Source organism: Trachinotus anak, unplaced genomic scaffold, assembly GCF_046630095.1.
Source record: "Trachinotus anak isolate AG129_WGS33_773 ecotype Australia unplaced genomic scaffold, CSIRO_AGI_Tana_v1 ptg000004l, whole genome shotgun sequence".
Taxonomy (NCBI): domain Eukaryota; kingdom Metazoa; phylum Chordata; class Actinopteri; order Carangiformes; family Carangidae; genus Trachinotus; species Trachinotus anak.
Window position 1 is genome coordinate 10,617,235 of NW_027273855.1, and position 14,770 is coordinate 10,632,004.

The 14,770-nt window shown below is 40.5% G+C and overlaps 2 protein-coding genes across 4 annotated transcripts in view; both read right to left on the minus strand.

Moving 5' to 3' along the window:
- Positions 1-1,990: 1,990 nt before the first annotated feature.
- Positions 1,991-4,973, minus strand: LOC139620368 (kazrin-A-like). Its single transcript, XM_071475793.1, has 5 exons — positions 4,761-4,973; positions 4,521-4,622; positions 3,558-3,802; positions 3,303-3,444; positions 1,991-2,940 (listed from the first exon to the last, which is right to left on the minus strand). The coding sequence occupies exons 1-5, from the start codon at positions 4,971-4,973 to the stop codon at positions 2,782-2,784; spliced, it is 861 nt and encodes a 286-aa protein (XP_071331894.1). The 3' UTR covers positions 1,991-2,781.
- Positions 4,974-9,847: 4,874 nt separating this feature from the next.
- Positions 9,848-14,770, minus strand: part of LOC139620366 (kazrin-like) — a 172,912-nt gene continuing 167,989 nt past the window's right edge. For all 3 annotated transcript variants that reach the window (XM_071475790.1, XM_071475791.1, XM_071475792.1), the window contains 3 exons: positions 14,367-14,556; positions 12,866-13,002; positions 9,848-12,487 (listed from right to left, as the gene is read on the minus strand). In XM_071475790.1, coding sequence (XP_071331891.1) covers positions 12,317-12,487; positions 12,866-13,002; positions 14,367-14,556 — 498 coding nt within the window. In that variant the 3' untranslated portion in view covers positions 9,848-12,316. The remainder of the gene's footprint in view (positions 12,488-12,865; positions 13,003-14,366; positions 14,557-14,770) is intronic.

Below are 14,770 nucleotides of genomic sequence, written 5' to 3' on the forward strand. Positions count from 1 at the left end.
ATATTTTTGTTTCCTCTAAATTTACCACCTACTCACAGTGTCTCCTTTTGAGCCATTTGGACAGAGCCAACCTAGAGGCCCTACGCTGCCAGCGCACACATGACACAGATGGTCTTCGATTATGCATTTAGTCAACACAATACATATATCTATGTGTTTGTGCTTATGTATGCGTATGTCTTTTGCATGTTTACAATGTCAGTAGAGCTACCCAAGACAACAGAAATTGGCTCCACCTGGCTTCTCTTCCATGTCCTGGTGTCTTCCTCTGCATCAGCCTGCTACAATGAGGACTATTTTACAATAATGACAAAACCAGTTCCAACACTGGCCATTGCTGTATTGTTCTTTTATGATGAGGCAACCCTGTTTGGTCTGGGCTCTGGGGAGATTTTCTTCCTCCTAAGCTTTTGTCTGGTTACACACACACACACACATACACACACACACAGGGAAAGATAGACAGAGAGCACAATGAATAAGCCTTGATTACAGCTGGTAGTCAGCCTGTAATCAAATTAGATGATATGTCAGTGGAAAAATGTTGCAGTAAGCTACAGATAAACTTGATTTACATGGCCTGATAGCCCTAAGTGTAGCTAATTAGCTTAGGCTATAAGTATATGTGGTATTAGTTTCATTAGTTAATATGCTATTCTGTGTATCTGTTCCTAATTTAGTTTTTGCCATTCAACTTCCAAGCTCATTCATATCCACTGAGATTCAGTTGCTGAACTTGGTTGATCTTGGTTTTCTGGCTGCTATGTGAGCATGTCATTACATTTATCCACTGGAAGTTTCCCTAATAAGTAGCTCAGATCATTTCCCAGATGGAACATCACTAGACACACCTTGTTTTATGATATCCCATAGTACAAAAGGACATCACATAATGAATTGCCTGTTTTATTCTTCCCAACTGTGGGTGGATTACCAGAAAGGTTTTATGTGAATTAGAACATCTAGCCAGAGGGTAGCTCTCTCATTCTGTGCTGTGTCATAGTTACTTGCCACAATGCTTGAGTCACTGTGGGTAAGAGGAGGAAGTTGCACCATGTTGTATTGCGTAGCGGTCCGAACAGAGACTCCAGTTAACATGCCCAGTAGAGATAGGGGTGAGTCACCAAAAGATGCCGAAGACTCATTCAAGTTGACAGATCAGCAGATTAAACCACTGAGTTTTTCTTAATACCTTTTATGTTTTATGAAAAGCATTTTGAATTTTAAACTTTCTTTGTCATGCCTAGTATGAACCCCCATTTGCATTGCAGTGGAGGCACTCTACTGCATACATTTCCTCATGCAAATGAATTCAATAAGGAAACTGTAGACTCACATCTAGTCTTTTCATCCTCTAATAGTGAATTTTGACCTAATTCCCACACCCTGTTATCATTCTTTAATAATCATTTACCAGTGTCTTCATTATTTCCTCTTCTCCTCACTGTCAAAGTTCCCCTCATTCATAAATTTCATACTAAGTGTGACCAATCAGCTTTCTTCTTGCTTTCTACAAACTAACTGGTTGTCAAATGTCGATCTTTGTTTTAATAAGGTTGTTAAGATACATTAGATTCATGTCCAATATACCTAGCTCTAGTTTGGTTTCCACCAACTCCTTTGGCTGCTTGACATGTGACTTCCTCTACCAGCTAGTTGCTGTCCTTATCATTAGTTGCTGATCCTGTAGGCTACTGGAGTTTTTTTTCGTTTTTGTGTGTGTGTGCTTAAAAAAGTGGTTGATGAGACGGTAAAGCTGAATTGTACAATATAACAATGAGCTAAAACAGGCTAACAAGCTGCCTCGAGCTGTATAGTGGGTGATAATTCCTTGTTAATGTGTAAAGATATTGATTAGTGGAGCTTTGGTTATTATTATGATTCTAATTGTGTTTTTCAGACCAAGTGCTGCTGTGTTGTTGCATTCTCATTCTTTTAATTTCTTTTTATTGAAGTTCCTGCTGAAGATGGGCACAATAGGGCAATCATATTTGAGACATAATCTTTATTTCATCAAAAGTAACACTTTCAATTTCACATAATTGCATCCTTACACCTTTTTAGCCCGGAGGTTTCTATGGACGTACAAGTCTGCAGTCATCTTTTGTTAGCACTGTTGGAATAATTTGCCACATTTACCACACAGTATAAAACATCAGAAAAGGGTGCTACATTTGTTTAGACACAACAGTGTAAATGTGCAAGATGAAAAATGACTATCAAACATTGTATACTTTAGAATTTAAAATTCAATTCAAGTTTTTTTTTTTTGTCCATTGCCTCAGCTACAATGACAAGGCATCACAAACAGCAGAACTGAATGAAACAAGAACAATTTACACTGATATTAATTTTTTCATTTTGTCTTCAAGTACCCTGTATTATACAAACAGTTTTTTAAAAATCTAATTTCCCTCAGAGAAACAGTCTGTCAATAGCAACTAGTCAACAAAAACAAATTACCCAGTCACATACTTGTGCGCAAAGAACCATTTACACACAAAACATAGAAAAATAATCATTTAGCTTGAGTCCTTCATCTCTTGACTCTGGGTTTGGGAAATAATCTAAATACCACCAAACCACAGTGAGTCTTATAAAGTTTTACTTAAACCAGGAAACTTGTAAAAAAGAATCCTGTCCCTTTCAAAAAGTGCAATCTGTCCCCTAAAGGCTCATCTTTAGAAAAAAAAACCACTCCATGTTCAGGTGTATACAGAAAACAAATGTCCATGATGTAGATTTAGCTGTGGTGAAGCTGATGTCTGGTGTTTGCTGACCTCACACGTTGGTGACCTCGATGCTGTTGTAACCACGGATTGGACTTCCCTCAGCTCTTGGCGGAGTCTGGTCTCGAACTTCCCGAGGCAGAGAGCCATAGCTGCTATGGCAACTCAAGTCCCGCCCACTGCGGGCTTTAGGGCTGAACCCTGCTGGAGGCTGGTAAGGAAACATGCATTCATTTTTACTACAAATACACTCAACCAAAGACTTTTCACTGTTTGCCTGGTGCTGCTGATGACAGGATTTATCATTAAGGAAATGTTGTCTAGTTTAATCTCAGCATCTTTTTCCATTGATCAACTAAAGAGCGTTATTCTAGTACAGTATGTTGTATTCAGAGTGTTGCTGTCTTGTGTGCACTGTAATCACAATCTCATTAATGTCGTACACCTGCTGCATCAATTGGCTCTGTTTCATCTGCACTTTGAGTATTTTCAGAGTAACAGAGTTCAAGCCTGAGTTTGATGCTAACATCAAAATAAATGCTATTGCTGAGAGAAACAACAGCTTTTTCCCACCTTGACAGCCCTCCTTCTCAGTGAGCCTTCGTCATCAGTGTGTCGGCCAGTAGAGCTGGGTGGTCTGCCCAGGGAGTTCTGGCGAAGCAGGGTTGGTGGTGTTCCGAGGCCTAAACGCTCATAGTCCTGTTTGTTATCTGCCCTGCAAGGAGCATGGGAAGGATAAGGGTGCCGCAAAAGTAATTTAAAAAAACAGTAGAGTACACCTTTGTACAACATTTACAGATTAAAGAATCTTAATTCTAATATACTAACACATAAACAGAAGCTTCAGCAAGTGGAACTACGGTTGAGTCTGTCTTGGTGTCTTTATGTATGACTGTCTCCTCTGACCTGGCCGGGCCAATCAGGGTTTTCATCTCCTCAACAAGGTGTCGGCGAACCATCTGCTTGCTGCTGGGGATCCCAAGAGCTGTTGCCATGGCGTCAGTGTTGAACGTGGGGTCAAGCACCATGACAGCTCCATGAACTCCACTGTTTAGGAGATTTTCAGCAAACTCCTGTTCATGTGGATGAATAGAAGGCCAAAGAGTGATTTCCTTCATTCATAACATCAGATCTAAAATTCTCAGAGGTAAAAACTGCAGCCATTACTGTCTAAAGTAAAAGGCAGTCTCTCAAAAATTATGACAAATTTGCTCTGAGACAAAGGACATATTGACTGATTTGTGGATAACACTAAAAGTTCTAACTCTCTGAGGATATTAACAGGATGTCAGACTTCACAGTCTTATCTCTACACACCCTGAATGTGGTCTTGCCTCATAAAAGAAACATGTTTTCCCAATGCTAAGACGGTAAATAGTGTTGATGGGGGATATTCATATTGCATATTGTCTCACCATAGAGGTTGTAATCTGAAAGGCTTTGTAATCAGCTAGCAGCAGCTTACAAGTACAATAACAAAGGCTTTCTATCACTCTGTGGAGATAGGGAGCGCTGAGTAAACACAAGAGCCTCCATTGCTCTCAGTACCACATGACAGTGATCTTTTCATACTCAATACAGTTTAATCTCTTCATTTTCAATATTTAATCAAAATATTAGCTTTTTGCAGTAAACTGTAGTGCAACCTTTGTGTGAGTATTTGTCAGCTACAGTTTGTTTCAAGATGTGAGTTTAAAAAAGAAAGTATTGTTTTCATTGAAGTAAGGCCTATTGACTCAGTGTTCATGTGTTCAGTTGTTAAAGCTGTATTCTCTTTCTCTCTGTCCCCACCTTCAAGTCAATATCTCGGATCCATTTGACGACCCGATGAGAGGTCCATACCAGCGGGTCCACATTCTGGTGCTCACACTGTATCCGGCGAGCCTGCAGTGCCTGGAAACCATTTTAACAAACATTTTTTACTCCACTAAGGGTCTATTTTTACCTGCTGCTTGAACAGACAAGTATATTCACTGCTGTCTTTTGTTGAATGTGAATGTGAATGTGAATGTGATGAGGATTGACAATTACCTCCTTGTCAAAATTGAGTAAGTGCAGCAGTTCGATACCCAGCAGCAAGCTGACCTGGTGGAACTTCTTGGTGATGTTGAGGTGACGTTCAAGATCGCGACGCGTGAGGGAGTTCAGCATGCGTCCATCTACCAAGTGAGTATGAAAGGCCTGGGAGTACTGCGGCAAGCCCACATCACTTAACCAGGCCTTGGCCACCCAGTGGTGGTCCATATCTGCAGCCTTAGACAGCCTGCAGACAAACAGTGTAACAGCTTCTTAAGGGCTCCGTCCCTAATTTCTCACTTAGCCATGAAAGTAATTTTCAGTCACACCAAACCCGCATTATGGTGACTTTGGTGATCCACTGATTTATCCTCGAACACCGAAATGAGGGTGATATTTGTGGTTTTGAGTTAAATGCCTTGACAATTCTTGGATGGATTGCTGTGAAGTTGAATTGTGAATGTGGTGTGACGTGGATGTGAGACTAAGATAAATGAATATATAGTTTTTAATAAATAAAAAAGAGTTTGCTATCGTGCTGACCTTTATTTCAGTAAAATTCAACATGGATCCTTTTTTAAAACTATTATTAATAATTGATAAAAATAAAAAAAATGATAAAAATTGTGTGCTTTTTTTGTGATTAGTGCTAATTAGTAATTGTTTGCATCCTAACACACTGAACTTAGATGGTGAACACTGTTAGCATTGTCACTGTTAGCAAGCTAACATGAGCAATTAGTTCAAGGAAAGGCTGTGAATTGTAGACCTGAAATGATTTGGCAAATAACCAATTATTCAACAAAAAAATCTATCAGCAACAACACTGATAATCCGATCATTGTTTAAAAACGAATAATACCAGAGGAGGTAAGTGGCAGGATGTATTTATATTTTGTGATTTGGGTGAACTGACCTCTTAAGCCATTTAATATTGTTGTTCCTACAGGAAGCAAAACACCTGGGATAGATTACCGTCTTATTGCTGGGTTACCATAGACAAACACATTCAGACGTGTAAAAGGTATCAGATGAACTGACCTTCCATTAATCTGTAAGAGGAAACTTTGTTGTAAAGATAATGAGACTGTTGCATTGATCAAAACTGTAGGTCTGTACATCTCTTTTTATAGTCAATATCATGACTTCTTTGATTTATAAGATGGTCACACTATTCTGTAAATGCTGTTACTATGTGTCACCAACAGATGGCCCTCTTACTCTACTACATAATGAACAGTTTACAATCTTCTGTGTCCCTTCCTCACCCTCTACCGTTCTCAGCATCTCTGTAATCCTCGATGGCCAGGCGGAGTTTCCGGCGATGCATTAAACTGCTGACACCTAGACCCAGCTCCAGGTCTTCATCAGTTAGCCCCAGTAAGACCTGCAAAACGTCAAAGTAGACGCAATTAAAACCACACAGCCAAAATATCCAATAAACAAATGTCAAAATAGTGGATTTAAATATGACAAATCTATGTAAAATCTATATGTAAAATATAAACTGAGTGCACCTGCATCATGTGAGTGGTTTCATCATACCTTGCCACTCTTGACGTTTTCTGAGCAAGTGCGGATGTACATGGGCATTGCCATGACAACCTCTAGCCAGGCCTGCACAGTGCCTGCCCTCCACTGAGACATGGGTGTAGTCCTGGCCAGCTCCACCTGCTGGAGGCGGTCCAGCTGGTCCTCCGACCCATCTGACAGGCTGTGGCGCGTGGGGCTGGACAGGCTATCTGAGTCTGGGTGGGTGGGTGAGGGAAGGGGGAGAAATGTGGGTGATGTAGTTGAGGTTGTGAGTGAAAGCAGAGGTGGCAGTGGGTATAGTGAGCAATGAAAAAGCGAAATGTTAATTCAAACATACTGCAACAAATTAAAATCTGTTTAACATAAAATCAGCCCCGTGGGGGAGAGGAACTAGATGGTAAGTAATTTCTTCAAAACAAACATGCTTTTCACAACATCCTAAGCTTTTGGCTGCATGACAGCAAGCCAAGCGTTTGCCAGCGATGCAGTAAACAAAGTTACAGCTTTTATAAACAAGCTTCTCACTTAAGAAGTCCATTAAAGTGGCAGATGTTTGCACTGTTGGACTAACATGACTCATCTGTCAAAATTTCCCTGCAGCAACGGCTCAATGAAAACAAAATGCCTGCTATGAGGAAATTGCTCATACATTCTGATCACATGAGATGTGCTCACATCATTATAATTTACTGTGGGTAAATTCTGCCTTTAAATTGTAATGAGTCTCTATCCATGATTCCCTCTCATCTATTATTGCTTACCTGTTCCGTTACTAAGTTGGGCCAAATATTTGCTGTTTATATTTTTCTCAAAGTTTAAGTGTGTGGGGGAATCAGGCCAAGAAAATATTGGCAAACAATGCAGTTCACCTTGGTTCACTGGGACATTTCTCTGTCTTTACCAGTGGGTGGCAATGTAGCACCAGTCTGGGCCTCAGCAGTGGTTGTAGTATCATGTGTTGCTTTTAGTATTGAACCTTTTATTATTTTTCTGAGTGCTCATGACATATCCATGTGTGGATGTGTGGAGGTGTGGCTCATCAACTTGAGGTGTGAGCTGTTGTTCGGTCACTGAAACACAGGGAGAGTGCCCAAAGTACACAGCTACACAGACAACAGTGAGACCACTGTAGGCTACATGTCCAGCACCAAATGACAAGGTTACCAACTGGCTGGTAAAGAAAGTCACACATCAAGCAACACAGACATCAATACATGTTTTTCTGTTTGATAACAACATACGGTACCTCCAAGTAACCTGCCACCCGTCTCGTCTAATACGTCCAGAAAGCCACTGCATCAGTACAAATACTGGATTGCTCTCGCTGCAGTACTCTGTGGCTCACCCACTGACTCTACATGGTCTAAAACTGGAAGGACTCCTGGGAAGCTAATGAGCCTTGGATAAAAGTGTCCACCTGAGAGCTCAGATATAAAGGACAGCCACAAAATCTTTGTCCTTTTTGTTGGCCCTCTTGAAAACATCAATTTTATTTCAACTGTTACTTCAGTGGAAAAATAAAAATGTGAGATTGAATGATGCTCTCTATCTGAATCATTCAAAGTGACATTTTTCCTGAAGCGTCCAACCTTAAAACACAAAAAAATAAAAAATTTAAAAATCAACAGGTTCTTTCTTCCCTTTGTGGCACTGTCTCACTGTCTATGTGACCTTGTTTCCAGTGAGACATCAAAAGGAAACTGGATTTTCTTTGTCAGTCTTACTGTACCACCGTGTTCAGAATTCACAATTGATGGATTGTGAGTCTGAATGAACAGATTTGATTAAATTCGACTTCAAGCTGGATGCTTTTATGTGCCCTCCTAAGAGCAACGCATAAATTGAATGTTACATTTCTAAGTGCCACTCTAAGAGCAATTCATATTAAGCTGAAGAAATCTGGTCATTGGCCAGAAATGCACTCTTATATACACTCCAGATGCAAGGTCTTTTTTTCACTCCAGAGAGAGTCCTAACAAAGACATGCCACTTTAAGAACTGCAAAACTGACTGACATCCAGTTGAAGGCCAAACTTTAGAGACTGGACTTGGTGTGACCTGATACTAAGGTCCTCCTGTGGGGCTGACGATCTTAAGCCTTTCTAAAATACAGTAAAAGCAGTGTTTATCATAGGCCATGAATGTTGAGTGTGTTTTGTAAACACTGTAATTCTGTCCCTTTGTATGGACAGAACAGCAGGATGTACACTTCAAATAAGACGCATCAGAATATTTTGTCCTATCAGTCCTTAAATGTGTCTTTCAATAGCTGCTGAAATGGAACTGTATGCTAAAATACAGCAGCATTGCTGATGTGATATCACACTTCAGATGGGAAATGGAGGTGTAGGTAGTGTAGCACCAAGATGCACAGGATACATTTGTATGTATTTGACATTTTTGCAATAGAGGAGGTTTGCAGTTGAATGCACCCAGATAGACAAAAGTTACAGTTACACTTGAGGTGGCAAACCAGTGTTCAGGTTTCTACTACAGTAGCTAACTAATGAGCGTTAAGTTTTATAAAAGAAATGTTTGACATGCTGGAAAACATGATCATTCATTTTCTCCAGAGTTGGAGTCTCTTTTGTCTGTGTGCTAAATATGAAGCTACATCCAGTCTATGTAAAGCTACGCTAACCAGCTGCTGGCTGTAGCTCCTTATTTAGTCTATAAAGTGGTATCAACTTTTTTAAGAAAGCAAATGAGTATATTTGCCAATATGTAAAGCTATTCTGTTAACTGCTAAATTCAAGTTATTGAGGGATTTGGTAAATCTGAGAATTGGTTAAGTCTATCTGAGGCCAATATTGAACTATTTTTGGTAGCCCACTTCATAGAAAGTTCCAGGAAGAGACTTCAGTTCAGCAATATGTTGTTGGAGTAATATCAATAAACAAGGAAAAACACTTGTTGCTCTCAAAAAATACATCATATACTGTAGCACTCAACTGGTTTTGGATGGTTTGCATCAGAATTAGATTTAACTTGAAGAAGTGCTTAGTTCCAAGGTCATTTTGTGATTTAAAAGGCATCTGCAAACACAGTTTGCAACCCAGCACAACTCATTTTTAAAGCAATTGGAACTGATGCACCTTGGCCTTACTGAGTCTGATTGATTACTTCTTGGGTCACTTCACTGTGTTGAGAGTCCAGTGGAGGTCAGACAAGAGGGGTCAGTGTTAGAGGTCAGGGGTCAAATCAAAGCAGAACATTATTGACACCATGTGCTGACACATATGAGTTCTGTTCCAACATTCTGGCATGGCTTCCTTTCCCTTCTCCTCTATTTTCCTTACTATTGATTTCGATATAACAAAAGAGGAAGAAATGCTTTCCGGTTCGATAAGGAGTTGAAAATGGGAAAAAGAGGAAAGGAGGTCATTTGGAAGCTTTTGGGATGCAGTCCTCTCACAGATGGACTTGCAGCGCTGGGGGAAGTTAACGCATATGTTAAAAATGGCAGCTCCCCCAGCATAAAAGGACAAATCAGGATTAGAGCCATACCACAACAAATGAACACATACGCACACAAACATCAACACAGGGAAAGAGAGGACAGCCACATGGAAATTTAACGTTATTTATTTTATTTTAAAATAATCTTATTTTTCTCATTTAGTTCTTTTGAGCGTAATTTTGTTGCCATGCCTTTAAAAGTTTGCTACTAGCCATTTCTAAACATCTCAGGGCCTCATAATAGAAGTCCTCCAATGAGGTCTACATCTTTGACTTTAAATAAAACTCTTTCATAATAATATTAATTTCATTTCTGTAATGTTATTTCATTTACAAAAAGGAAAATATTTGTGGAAAATAAAATAAAAAAACAAAGAGACCACGGCTCAAAACATAAAATAGTACAATGTTTTTCATTTGATATGTTTTCCCCCCTTTAGCAGAGGATCATAAAGGTGAATTACATGAAAAATAAAAATAGCCTAGATTTTCATACATTTCATTGAATGTTTAATGAGATAAAGTAGTTGAGCTGTTGTTCTTATACATACAGTTTAATACATGATGACTTATCTTTGAATGACCTCAGTGATTCACCTCTAAATCCAATATCTGCAAGCCCAAATATGGGACGAGCTAAGGGTTAAATAATAATCCCCTCACTGCTTACATGGGCGCTCTTTTTGACAAGCATTGTGGTTAAATACAGCTCCACTGTAATCTGTGACTCTACAGTGTTTCAGGTGAGACTGACAAATACCCAGTGTTAGTTTAATATCAGTGAGAGAAAAGATTTCCTGCGGGTGCAGTGCAGACTCCAGCTCAATCCAATGAAAGGATGAAAATAATCCAATGTCTGTAGCCATTCTTTTGCTTGAAGAAATGCTATTAACCTTTGGCACTGAGTTAATTGCTTTTTGCAGCAATGGCCCGAACTCTGCATTGGGATTTTTTTTTGTTGAGTTCATGGGATCATGGGAGAAGGTATGCATTTGCTTTAGTTAGATTGGCCTGCTTAAATCTGATTTTTAACCTTCACAATTGGCACTCATTATTGTTATAGTAGTTCACTGAATGTCTGCTCCATGCTCAGGCCACTGATTAGATTTTCTGGTAAAATGACCTAATTCCTGAGGTTTGGAAAAGCCTTAAAAATCTGTCTAATATGTACTATGCTTGTGTAATTGATGTTTGTGCTATCACTTATTTTGAGATAATAGCTTCCTTTTTTTAGACTAACTTTTCCCAAAATAATTCTACTCCCAACAGCCTTTTAAGTCTTAACAAAAAATGACAGCTACAAGCTACTGTAAGAGAGAGAGAATGGTATAAAGCCTCATGAATAAGTAGAATGATTATTTTATCATTCAAAGTCTAGCGCAGGGTTTTCTTTGTGACTGTTGTCTTTGCTGACCTTCACTATTTCAAATGTAATATTGCATGAAGAGCCTGCAGACGAAAACATTCTATGTTTAGTTTGGGATGTTGAGCTGTTGAACTTTAATCAGAGCACTTTCTGACTAACAGAGGGTCAAGCTTGCAAATCTTATCACTTCATTTAAAATGGAGGAAATCATGAATGAACATCATGAAATTAGTAACTGACCTCTCTTTTTTTTTTAAACAGACATTTTATCACCTTCTCGACAACATACCCAGAGAAAGACATTTGTGTTTAGTAGGGTTTTGTTCAACATGCATTAGGGGACTGGGGCTATGTGCATGCATGTCACACATGTACCTTGGTCATGTACCTTCTATCATAACAGATAGAAAACACATTTCCTACATTTCCTGTTTGGCGTCATGTTGCTGTGGAACAAACTGTTCTGCATAGAAAGTTCATTCCTCACTTAGCAACGTCTTTGAAGTCTCATTTGAGAAAACATCATGTAGTGCCTCTGCACAGTTTTCTTGGCGGTGGAGGGATGTGTCGCACGACCGAATTGGAGGTGGATTTAAGGAGTCTGCATGTTGCCTACAGGAAACTGTTCTCATCATGGCAGTGTGGAGGGAGGGGGATGGACCAAGCAGGACAATAAACAGGGAGGAGTTTAAGTTAAAAGGTAGTGAGAGGAGGGGAGTACATGTCAAAAATAACGAAAGGCATTCAGGACAAGGAGACATTTACACGCACAAAGTGCACATCAACTGTTGTTATTTACAAGTACAGCAGTCCTTCAAGTTTCCAGTTGAGTGAAAACAAAAAGTCAAAATGTAAAGAACAATTAAAAGATCCAATAACAGCCATTTTGGAGGGCAGATACAACAGAACACATCCACGTGGTCGCTGTGTCACACTGTTCACTCTATTTACAGGACTGTACATACATACAGGTGCAATTTGCCTGTTAAGGTTTACACTTCAGCGAAGCAAGACGCGCCTCCGGCTTCTGACATGGCCTCTGACCATGGACGACACATGCACACACTCTCACACACATGCACACATAAAGTATGCATGCATGCGAGCCTGTACACACACACACACACACACACACACACACACATCAACATAATTCTGTCCTCTGATAACTGCCATAATGGCTCTTCAGGTGGTTCGCTCGGACATGTGTGCTTTACCAGTCTGCATCTTCCTCTATGTAATAATCAGGTGTTGAAGTACCATCAAACAAACCAGGGTCGAGGGACTTGCGCTGCTTTCCCCGGGCGAAGACACGCGACAGAGAGCCCAGCCCCATCTTCTCTTTCTTCTTCTTACGCTTCGCCTCCTCCAGATCTTCTAGGGACTGAAGGAAGAAAGAGATAGAGAGAGAGCAGAGGGAAGAAGAAGATGAAGAGATGGGCAAACGAACAGAGATGCAACAGCAGAGAAGTCAGTGAAGGGGTGCAGAGTGGGTGATAAAGACCAGGAAAGATAAAGATCACAACACAAAGGGGAAGTGATGCTTGACATGCTGCCAGGCATGCACTTATTCAACAACCACAACTGGTTTTCACATAAATTCGAGTCACAGCTGCAGAGTGAGTACACAACAGACTGTGTGAGGCAAACTTCAGCCAGAACGATGGTGGAGAGAAACGACAGCGGCCAGGCAGCAGGACAGTCGGCATTTACCACAATGGGGGTGATTACTTGGGAGGGTGTAGTGGTGGGCAGCTCTTACATTGCAGAGGGAGTGAGTCCGATGGCGTGGTGAGTTGATGTCGCTGGGTGTGGATGACCGGTCTCCCTCCGCCGCCGAGGCGTCAGATATGATGGAGGGCTGACGCGAGTGGCATGGGCTCACCCGCACAGCAGCCACTAAACGGGACAAGAAGGAAAAGAGAACAGGCTTGTTTTCTTTGGGGCGGGTTTGGGCACCAAAAGTAGTGAACAGGGAAAATCTGATTCCTCTCAGCCACGACACCCTTAAATAAAAATATATTTTAAAAAGTCCCCCAGCAAAAGCCTGACATTATTTGCAATCATCGACAGTTGCTAAGCAACAGTGAAAACAGCTTCACAGTAGAATGAGTGTGTGTGTACCAGTGAGACTGATACATACAGTTCAACCAATTGCATAGCAATTTGGGGTTTCGTGACTGTTCACACGTTTTCCGTGTTTTTTTTGTCTTTGTCTGCTTCTTTCTCCAGATGCCACCAATTAGTGACTGGCCTGTTTGAACCCGTGGCTCTGAGAGGACTGAGATGAACTTCTTCTTTTGTGGCTGCAGGGCTAATTTGTGTAGAACTTGGGAGGCGCCATTAGTCCAGCTTTTGATCTTTAGAGTGGTTATGTTTAGTTTTATTTTTCTGGGAGTTTAGGATTAACAACTCAGGGTGACTGAGTAACACTTCACAATACAAGCATTTATTCTGCAGCATGCAATTATGCAATCATAATAAAACCTCCAGTTTGCTGTTACTTTATAATGATAACAATTGCTATGTAATGATTATAATGTTGAATGTTAAGACTTTTGTTAAATGTATATCGTTTGGCATTTGTGCATTGCTCACCTATTCTACTTCACAAAGAACCCTGTGTGTAAATGCACCACAAACCACTTCAATTTTGAAGGCATCACCCCCTTTTATATCAGGCTGGAACAAGGCCATGGTTCACGTACGTTTTGGTGTATACCTGTACAAGTCACTTAAATGGTAAACCTACAGTGGTAAGTGTTGTGAGGGGCCTGAGAAGTAGAGGCCAAAAAGTCAAGTGAAAAAAGCTGAAAAATTAAGATCGCAAATATGACAAAAAAAAGTTTCCCTTAGAAACTGGGTCAAGTTATAAGTTACTGCAACAGTGCAGACAAAATATATGAATTCCACTTAATTCTCTCTTTTTCTTAAAACTCATTTAAACAGAAAGAACATAACTTGACACCCAACAGATCCTCAGCTGCCATCATTCTCAAATACAGAGCAAACATTTGTGTGCAGCAAAGACGAATGGAAGCTTTAAAGCCAAAAGTATGTTCACTGTAACTGTTACATAAAGCGCATGAAATGTCACAATCAGTGGCCAATAATGTGGTCATACTGAGCAGGCGGCGCTCGTGAATGTGTGTGAAGCAGCTTGACACGAGCATGCAGAGGGTAAACGATGGTAAAATCACTGTGTGTGAGCCAGTTCATGTACAGGATGGAGGGTGTTACAGTATGTGTGTATGTCGTCCTACCTTGTCTGTCAGTGGGATGCCCTGTGTGGACATAGAGGGTCTGCTGACTCTGTCTGATGGCAGCAGTCAGGGGAAGGTCAGCCTGCATCACCCACTCCTGGTTGTTGCCGTTGACAACCGTCTCCGTGGGCATGGCCAGAGAGTGACGCTTGGGCACGTCCTTGGTCAGGGTGGCTAGTGACTGTTTGGCCTTAAGAAGGTAGATAGACAGCTATAGTCAGGAAGAGAGCAAACCCACAACAAGCAACAATCCTGGAGGGAAATCCTACATTTTTTTTTTTGCAGTTTATGGTCTTTGTTTGAGTGAGTTGGTGTTTGTGTCACTGTTATTGTTGTTTTTATTTAAACATATGTTGTTTGTATGTGCACATGTGCATGTTAAGTTATGTATCCTAGTAAACATG